This window comes from Salmo salar, chromosome 18 (assembly GCF_965601325.2).
Source record: "Salmo salar chromosome 18, fSalSal1, whole genome shotgun sequence".
Taxonomy (NCBI): domain Eukaryota; kingdom Metazoa; phylum Chordata; class Actinopteri; order Salmoniformes; family Salmonidae; genus Salmo; species Salmo salar.
Window position 1 is genome coordinate 28,829,829 of NC_138308.1, and position 10,172 is coordinate 28,840,000.

The following is a 10,172-nucleotide window of genomic DNA, read 5'->3' on the forward strand; positions in this document are numbered from 1 at the left end:
GATCTCGCGATACATGGCCCCATCCGTCCTCCCCTCAATACGGTGCAGACGTCCTGCCCCCTTTGCAGAAAAGCATCCCCAAAGAATGATGTTTCCACCTCCATGCTTCACGGTTGGGATGGTGTTTTTGGGGTTGTACTCATCCTTCTTCCTCCAAACACAGCGAGTGGAGTTTAGACCAAAAAGCTCTATTTTTGTCTCATCAGACCACATGACCTTCTCCCATTCCTCCTCTGGATCATCCAGATGGTCATTGGCAAACTTCAGACGGGCCTGGACATGCGCTGTCTTGAGCAGGGGGACCTTGCGTGCGCTGCAGGATTTTAATCCATGACGGCGTAGTGTGTTACTAATGGTTTTCTTTGAGACTGTGGTCCCAGCTCTCTTCAGGTCATTGACCAGGTCCTGCCGTGTAGTTCTGGGCTGATCCCTCACCTTCCTCATGATCATTGATGCCCCACGAGGTGAGATCTTGCATGGAGCCCCAGACCGAGGGTGATTGACCGTCATCTTGAACTTCTTCCATTTTCTAATAACTGCGCCAACAGTTGTTGCCTTCTCACCAAGCTGCTTGCCTATTGTCCTGTAGCCCATCCCAGCCTTGTGCAGGTCTACAATTTTATCCCTGATGTCCTTACACAGCTCTCTGGTCTTGGCCATTGTGAAGAGGTTGGAGTCTGTTTGATTGAGTGTGTGGACAGGTGTCTTTTATACAGGTAACGAGTTCAAACAGGTGCAGTTAATACAGGTAATGAGTGGAGAACAGGAGGGCTTCTTAAAGAAAAACTAACAGGTCTGTGAGACCCGGAATTCTTACTGGTTGGTAGGTGATCAAATAGTTATGTCATGCAATAAAATGCTAATTAATTACTTAAAAATCATACAATGTGATTTTCTGGTTTTTTGTTTTAGATTCCGTCTCTCACAGTTGAAGTGTACCTATGATAACAATTACAGACCTCTACATGCTTTGTAAGTAGGAAAACCTGCCAAATTGGCAGTGTATCAAATACTTGTTCTCCCCACTGTATGTGTGACATTTGTTTTGATTTAGAATGGACCATTATCATGCACCTGTCTCGAAACAGGGGCAGCAGAAAAAATACATGTGGTTCGAGCCCTGAATGCTGATTGGCTGACAGCCGTGGTATATCAGACTGTATACGCGGGTATGACAAAACACTTATTTTTTACTGCTCTAATTACATTGTTAACCAGTTTATAATAGCAATAAGGCACCTCAGGGGTTTGTGATATATGGCCAATATACCACGGCTTAGGGCGTCGTGCATAAGAACAGCCCTTAGCCGTGGTATATTGGCCATATATCTCACCCCCTCGGGCCTTATTGCTTAAAAATAGCGAATGGAAGACGCTTTTCCCTGTGGTTTATTTTCATGCCAGCCAGTTAGGCTATACTCCTATCGTAAAGATAAACAATGTGCTTAACATTAGGAAAGTTGAGTAATAAATATAGTAGGCCTAGCCTGCAGAAAGCTGATGGGATCCTCTTTTTAATGGAGGACATCACTGTGTTTTCTCTCACAAATGCATAGCCTATAGAAATATTGTGCAACATGAGCTCATGGGTTCTCATGAAGTGTTTGATTAGATTTTGAAGTGTTTGATTAGAGGACAATAGAGCTCTGAGTACCAGGCAGTTACCATGTTTGGTAGACTACTAATGACCATCAGCAGCATCAGAGCTTGGAGAAGCCTAATTACCATGACTAAACGTGTGGAATTTGACTGCCTTCATGACTTCTGAAGGCCGGTGTGGCGGTAATACGGTCAGCGCAACAGTCCTAGGCACAGACAGCTGTATATAAAATGTACACTATCTATAGTATTCTGAGTCTATAGCAGAGCTGGGCGATATGGGCAAAAATCCATATTGTGATAAATTGCCTGAATTGATGCGATAACGAAAAGTGGAACGTTTATAACATTAATTGAGAGCAGAGTTTTGTTTTATTATTCTTTAAACTACTACTGCTAGTTTGATTGTTGTAGCCATCAATTGTCCCCATTAACAATCACCCATATTAGCAAACATCACATTTTTCTAGTACAGGCTACATATCGTAATGAACGATATCAGCAAAATGCCTGCAATAAGTGATCGGTATGGTCGGTGTGGATCATTTTTGGTTTATCGTCCCAACTCTACTGTATAGCAGGGTTTGGCCCGATGGATCAAATTAATGACAGATGGAAAGCCATGGAAAACAGAAAGAAAGCGTATATTTGATTTATCCTGAGTAGAATCTAGTAAATGAACACGTACGCACACACACACACACACACACACACACACACACACACACACACACACACACACACACACACACACACACACACACACACACACACACACACACACACACACACACACACACACACACACACACACACACACAGGAGCTGGAGCTGGTTAGAGTTGAGCTGCCTCCAGGGCTGGTTAGGTAAAGGCTTCGACTGTCCTCTACTACACTCTGTGTTGCCAAGTGTAAGATTTCAGCGCTTTGCAACATTAGACATCAACAATAACATACGTTCCCTAAGCATGGCTGTGTCCCAAGGAGAGATATCATTCACAGAGACTACAGTAATTTTCCATTACTCTGACGTTGTTAGCCTATAGCTTGGATTTCTGTCATGTCTCAGTTTTGTGGACTGTGGACTGTTAGGGCTATACAGTGTACATCGTAACTAGGACCAGGAGTTTTTCTTGAGAAAAACGTTGGGCCCTATTACTGGGGTCATGTCACATGCAGGGAAAACCCCTGTCCCTCACCACAACCAGAGGTTGAACCAACATACCTGATTCGTTGATTGTATTTCAAATAGAGGAAATAGTGAATGAAAATGGTTTTAAAAAGTAATTCTGTCCTTCCCCTTCACTTTGCTCATGGAACATTTACATTCAGAGTGCATTTAGCAGACACACTGGATCGTAGCAATCTCATGCAACACTGACTGGCACGACTTCTCAGAATGAGCTACAAACCATCCCCATGGCCGTAATACTTCAAACAGATCACCATGTATTTACACTGATGATGTTGTTTCACAGGCCTGTGTGAGACTGCGACCATAATAGCCTGGTCCCAGATCTGTTTGTGGTGTCTTGACAACTCCTATATAGCCATTGTCACATAAGACAGCACAAACAGATCTGGGACCAGGCTGTGAACATGCCTCTCTCTCTCTCTCTCTCTGTCTCTCTCTCTCTCTCTGTCTCTGTCTCTCTCTGTTTCTGTCTCTCTCTTTCTCTGTCTCTTTCTCTCTCTCTTTCTCTCTCTCCTCTCTCTTTGTCTCTTTGTCTCTCTCTTTCTCTCTCTCTCTCCTTCTCTTTCTTTGTCTCTTTCTCTGTCTCTTTCTCTCTCCTTCTCTCTCTCCTTCTCTCTCCTTCTCTCTCTTTCTCTCTCGCTCTCTTTCTCTCTCTCTCTCTCTCTCTCTCTCTGTCTCTCTCTCTCTCTCTGTCTCTGTCTCTCTCTGTTTCTGTCTCTCTCTTTCTCTGTCTCTTTCTCTCTCTCTTTCTCTCTCTCCTCTCTCTTTGTCTCTTTGTCTCTCTCGTTCTCTCTCTCTCTCCTTCTCTTTCTTTGTCTCTTTCTCTGTCTCTTTCTCTCTCCCTCTCTCTCTCCTTCTCTCTCTCCTTCTCTCTCTCCTTCTCTCTCTCCTTCTCTCTCTTTCTCTCTCGCTCTCTTTCTCTCTCTCTCTCTCTCTCTCTCTCTCCTTCTCTCTCTTTCTCTCTCTCTTTCTTTGTCTCTCTCTCTCTCTTTCTCTGTCTCTTTCTCTGTCTCTTTCTCTGTCTCTTTCTCTGTCTCTCTCTCGGTCTCTCTCTCGGTCCCTCTCGGTCTCTCTCGGTCCCTCTCGGTCTCTCCCGGTCTCTCTCTCTCTGTCTCTCGGTCTCTCTCTTTCTCTGTCTCTTTCTCTGTCTCTGTCTCTTTCTGTCTCTGTCTCTTTCTCTGTCTCTCTCTCTCCCCCTTTCTCTCTCTCTCTCTTTCTCTCTCTCTCTCTTTCTCTCCCTCTCGACATCCCCAGTACTTTTCCAGTTCATAAGTTACAGCTGGGCCGAGCGCCAGATGTGCTGAATTTAATGAGAGAAATGATCGAAGATCTTTTTTTTTTCTGCGTAAGAGAAAATACGAAGGGCGTAGGACAGTCAACGGAAATTGGTGATTAAACTCAACAGCATAGCAAACGCAAAATAATCTATAGCAGTTTTTGTATGTGTTATTGTTTCATTAGTGGTATGATTTATCGAACTAGTCTGTAAGCATGATAGAGGGGATTTGCAGGTGCTTTTCTTGTAAAATATACCCATAAAGCTCGGTGCTTTATGTTACAATTCTTTCAAATTCCTTCAGCAGACAGTAAGAAGAGCAGATGGTACTTCAACCTGTGAACTAATTTTCCACAAGAAAGACATGTTTTTGCCATGTTTTTATCCTGTGTCATATTCCAACTATGTTTTTTCCCTGGGTAATATTCCAACTGTGTTTTTTCCCTGTGTCATATTCCAACTATGTTTTTTCCCTGGGTAATATTCCAACTGTGTTTTTTCCCTGTGTCATATTCCAACTATGTTTTTTCCCTGGGTAATATTCCAACTGTGTTTTTACCCTGTGTCATAGTCCAACTGTGTTTTTTCCCTGGGTAATATTCCAACTGTGTTTTTTCCCTGTGTCATATTCCAACTATGTTTTTTCCCTGGGTAATATTCCAACTGTGTTTTTACCCTGTGTCATAGTCCAACTGTGTTTTTCCCTGGGTAATATTCCAACTGTGTTTTTTCCCTGGGTAATATTCCAACGGTGTTTTTTCCCTGGGTAATATTCCAACGGTGTTTTTTCCCTGGGTAATATTCCAACGGTGTTTTTTCCCTGGGTAATATTCCAACAGTGTTTTTTCACTGGGTAATATTCCAACGGTGTTTTTTCCCTGGGTAATATTCCAACGGTGTTTTTTCCCTGCGTAATATTCCAACGGTGTTTTTTCACTGGGTAATATTCCAACGGTGTTTTTTCACTGGGTAATATTCCAACTGTGTTTTTTCCCTGGGTAATATTCCAACGGTGTTTTTTCCCTGCGTAATATTCCAACAGTGTTTTTTCCCTGGGTAATATTCCAACTGTGTTTTTTCCCTGGGATATATTCCAACTGTGTTTTCTCATCTCTCCCTGTTCCAGGCGTTGAATAACAGCGTGTATAAGAATGTCTCGCCATACGGCTCACTCAACAACATCGTTGATGGACTCAACACCCTGACGGACCACTTCTCCGACCTTTCCCTCTCCTCAGAGTCCCGCAAGCCAAGTAAGAGACCCCCGCCCAACTACCTGTGCCACCTCTGCTTCAACAAGGGCCACTACATCAAAGACTGCCCCCAGGTAGGACACAGGCTGAGACAGTCCTTATTCTTTTACGTGTTTATTTGTTTGTTTGTTTGTTTGTTTTTGTTTATTTGTTCGTTCATCCATCCATGAATTCATCCATCCATCTATCCATTCATGTTTTTTTTGTTCTACCTCTAATTCTATTGGTTCACTGTCTTTCGATTCCAAAATGCTACTGGCTGCCATCGAGAGCCAAAATGGCGTCTGTTGAGTCATGTGATCATATTTCCAGCCAATCGTGTCCTTTTGAAATTGGCCGATGGCTGTGCGGCAGTGGAATCTGTGTGTCTGTGCCCTGACCTAGTTGTCAGACAGACAAGCCTCTGTCCTCTGTGGTCATGAGCGTGTTAATTGGGCAGACAGACGGACTACCGAACTTCACTATGAGGAAGGAGTAATAGGGTAAAGTTGACCCTAGTTGCTGATCTTTGGTCGGTTTAAGATTTTCTCCACTAATGGTTAAGGTTAGGATTGGGGGAGTGGAAGCTGATCCTAGATCTGTACCTAGAGGAAACTTCAGCAGCGAGTGCCAGCTGGGAGGTCCCATGGGTACCAGAGTGTGACCAAGCTGAGCTCTCTTCTGCTTAACAGAATCTGTACAGGACTCTATGGTACTGATGGTACACATCTACACATATAAATAGAATGAGTAGAATGTGCTTGGAACCTCTCACATTGGCAATTAGACTGGTAGACTTATTCTAGAATTGTGGATCTACCCACCTATTGATTGGATGATGTATGTATGGGAGACATCACATGATGTTTTGTAGTAACCAAAACGATCACATATTAGGATTGCCTACTTCTAATAATGATAAATGTGTAGATGCACCTTAAAACACAGTAGAATCAATGTACATCGACATGTTGCAAGCATTACATTATTGACATCATGCTGTATTATGCGCACTGCCGTAAAATGTCACAATAGCACAACTGAAATAGCATTCTGAGAGATTATGGAGCACAACATGACTATTGTGGTTTTCACATACAGGCACTTTGAGGAACGTTCTGTCTCTTTTTCCTTGTAAAAGAAAACTTCATGGTCTGAGTTTATGTTTGAAAATGAAATATCTGATTTCGAAACAGGGACAATGAGAGTTTTTCTCAGAATTCTGGTGTGGAGAAGTTGTTAGATAAGCCTATGGTGATGCCAGATATGTTCTCTTGCCCTCTTTCTCTCTCTGTTTATCATGTGTGCGTGTGTGTATTTTGTAGAGCTTGCTGGTTAAGACCTGACAGAGTCAACACTAATCCTGTCTTTGTATTGTGTTGATGTTGTAAATCCGTGCTTGATAGTGATCACTGTGTATTTAAACCATTGAACCGGTCAGTTGCAGGGCAGCAGTTACAGTGTAGTTTAGAGAGTCAGTGGAAATGTTATTACCACCAAACCCTCTCGACAATATACCGCTACGAAACCAGTCTAGACTTCATGGGCATAACTGAAATGTTTGTGTGTGCATACGTACGTATGCGTGGCCGTAACTCAAATCACAGCGAATTTGTCGGGGCTCCCCAACTGTTCGTTAAACTGCAAATGGATACACAGAAAACACCAGATCTCCAGCGTGTTCCAACCACACCTGCATCACATACATTACGTACATGGAAGACACTCCAAACGAGTGCAGACCTGGGCCAGATACAATGCATATGTCCAATACTTGAAATTATTTGAGGGGTGCTTGATTTACAGTAGCTTGGAATTTGCACTTTGGGCCTATTCCGTTGATTCCATTGTACTAGGTGAACTACATCAAGTACAGGCCAAGTATTAGAAATGATTTGAGCTTGATTTAGCTTGGAAACTAGATCAAGCGCAGCTCAAGTATTTGAAAGTATTTGAGGAGTGCTTTATGTAGAATGTAGTTTGAACTTTGAGGACTACTCCATTGGTTCCATTGTACCAAGTGAACTAAATCATCATTTGATGAACTAAATTGAATGATATGTTTATGAATCAAGCATAGCTCAAGTTTTTGAAAGTATTGGACAAACGTACTGTATATATTTGACCCAGGTCTGAATGAGTGTGATGTTCTTCAAGCGGACGTTCCTAAGGTGCAGGACTTCACAGGCCTCCATTTGCTGGGTTTGTGATCCTTTACAGTAATGTTCTGTTAAACCAAAGTTTCTATGGAAATTAAGGTAACAGACTGTACTTATTTTTATAGTAACTTACAGATAACTGGCTGCCAGTAAGTTACCGTAAAAACAACATGATTTACTCTCCATCTCCCAATACTCTTCTACCCCCCCTTGTAATAGTCCCCAGTTCTTGCCAGCTTAGTCTGTGATGTTACCACTTCCCTCCCTCTATCCTCCTAGGTACAGTGTTGTAGTCTCTTCCAGAGGGGGCTTTTTTCTTTCTCTCCCCCCTCATTCTCCATCAGTGGTTAGTATGCAGTGGTACTACAAGGATATTCCTCTCCTCTCTGTCCTTGTATCCTTCTCTGGTATGACTAAAGAGGAAACGCTGGTGGCAGTGTCATAGGACTGGTCCTCTGGGAGCTCTCTGCTCTCCTCTCCTCTCTTCCTGTCTGTCTGCCATCATAGGGCAACCGAGGTGTTATGTAAAGAGGCTTTTATTTGGAGAATGAGGTCGCTCCCCCAGTTCTGACTAGAATGTCCTGTTCACTGGGGCCTGGCGGCCTGGCTGCCCCCCTCTGGCGCACAGCCAAAATGTCTTCCACTTTCGTTCATGATTTGTTTGGTGGCCTCAATCGCAAGCTCTGCCTCTGATGTTTCCCTAATGAAAATGATCCATTGATTGACGTCCACTCGCCATGTTTCCCCCTGTACAGGGATTAACACATTGAATATTTGCTGTAATTTGATGTGTGTGGGGAGGGGGTGGGGGGGTCACTGAGTCACTCCCTCATCCAGTGCCCATCTCCCCTCTTCCCCCTATCCCCTTCTCCCCTCCCCTGGACAATGACCTCAAGCTGCCCTGCTCTACACGTTGACATCAGCCCTCTCCTACAACCAGCATTCTATTCTCATGACCAGCACTCTACAATCTATCTCGGCTGGACAGAGAGGGCAAAGATTTTGCAAAATGTGGGCAATGTAGTGCTACTGGAAACTGTGAAATGGTTGATGTCACATTTAGAGTATTTGAGGTCAGTTAGGGTCAAGGTTTGGGGTTAATTCCATTCGAATCCAGTCAGTTCAGGAAATGATTAATTGCAGTGGTTTAAAATACTTAAGTTAAAATACTTTAAAGTACTACTTAAGTAGTTTTTTTGGCGGTATCTGTACCTTACTATTTATATTTTTTACTTTTACTTTAACTTTACTACATTCCCAAAGAAAATAATGTACTTTATACTCCATACATTTTCCCTGAAACCCAAAAGTACTTGTTACATTTTGAATGCTTAGCAGGACAGGAAAATGGTTGAATTCACACACTTACAGTATCAAAGAGAACATCCATGGTCATCCCTACTTCCTCACTAAACACAAATGCTTTGTTTGTAAAGGATGTCTGAATGTTGGAGCGTGCCCCTGGATATCTGTAAAAAGAATTATACAATTTAAAAAATGGTGCTGTCTGGTTTGCTTAATATAAGGAATTTGAAATGATTTATACTTTTACTTTTGATACTTAAGTACATTTTAGCAATTACATTTACTTTTGATACTTAAGTATATTTAAAACCAAATACTTCTAGACTTTTACTCAAGTAGTATTTTACTGGTTGACTTTCACTTTTACTTGAGTCCCTTTCTTTTAAGGTATCTTTACTTTTACTGAAGTATGACAATTGGGTACTTTTCCCATCACTGTATTTTATTAAGGATAGCTTTTTCTATGTAGCTTAACTTCTTCTAATGTGAAGTAATTGGTGGCTTGGTAGACTATATTTTCAGAGTAGCTTCCCCAACACTGGAAACAGCAACAGACACACATTCCAGTACCATAATCACTATTTGAACAAAAGGCATATTATCCCTGCTGGATAAAAAGAGCTCTGTTTGTCGGATCAATGAGCTTCATGTGTTTTTTTGATCAACACTGACTCATATGGTCGTCTTGGCCTTGTTCGTTCTCTGATATCTGCCTCACTGTTCAACTCTCATCCTAGTCAGAGCTAGATAGATATAAACAGGCCTAGTTTCCTGGTTTGGTTTAGTTTATTAAGATCCCCATTAGCTGTTGCTGATGCAGCAGCTACACACAACAATAGTAGCCTACATGGTATCTGTAACTTTTTCTAATGAAGTTGACCCTCTCAAGACCAAGTATCTATCATGCAGGTGAAGACATCTCCAAACGTCATGGTATCTGTTCAACCTAGTGTGGCGTGTTACCACATTGAGCATTAAGTGCTATTCTTCACACCCCTGATGTTGACCATAGGTTTGACCTGAACTCACGCATGCACACACACACCTCAGATGTCTTTGTTCTGTCTGTTATGGGAGTGATGATGGTAGACATTTGTCATAGGGTTCTGCTGACTGCTCATGTTACCGTGTGTGTGTGTGTGTGTGTGGTGTGTGTGTGTGTGTGTGGTGTGTGTGTGTGTGTGTGTGTGTGTGTGTGTGTGTGTGTGTGTGTGTGTGTGTGTGTGTGTGTGTGTGTGTGTGTGTGTGTGTGTGTGTGTGTGTGTGTGTGTGTGTGTGTGTGTGTGTGTGTGTGTGTGTGTGTGTATACCACTGTGAAGTGATCCTGGGCACACCAGAAGGCAAATGGCTGTTTGAATTGTCTTTAATGTGTAACTATAAAAATGTTTTGTTTTTCTTCTGGTGATG

At 42.5% G+C, this 10,172-nt stretch overlaps 1 protein-coding gene across 1 annotated transcript in view; it reads left to right on the plus strand.

The window, feature by feature from the left end:
• The window catches only part of LOC106577169 (zinc finger CCHC domain-containing protein 24), a 78,113-nt gene that overhangs the window by 16,374 nt on the left and 51,567 nt on the right, over positions 1-10,172 (plus strand). Inside the window, exon 2 of the mRNA XM_014154985.3 lies at positions 5,196-5,396. Coding sequence (XP_014010460.1) covers positions 5,196-5,396 — 201 coding nt within the window. The remainder of the gene's footprint in view (positions 1-5,195; positions 5,397-10,172) is intronic.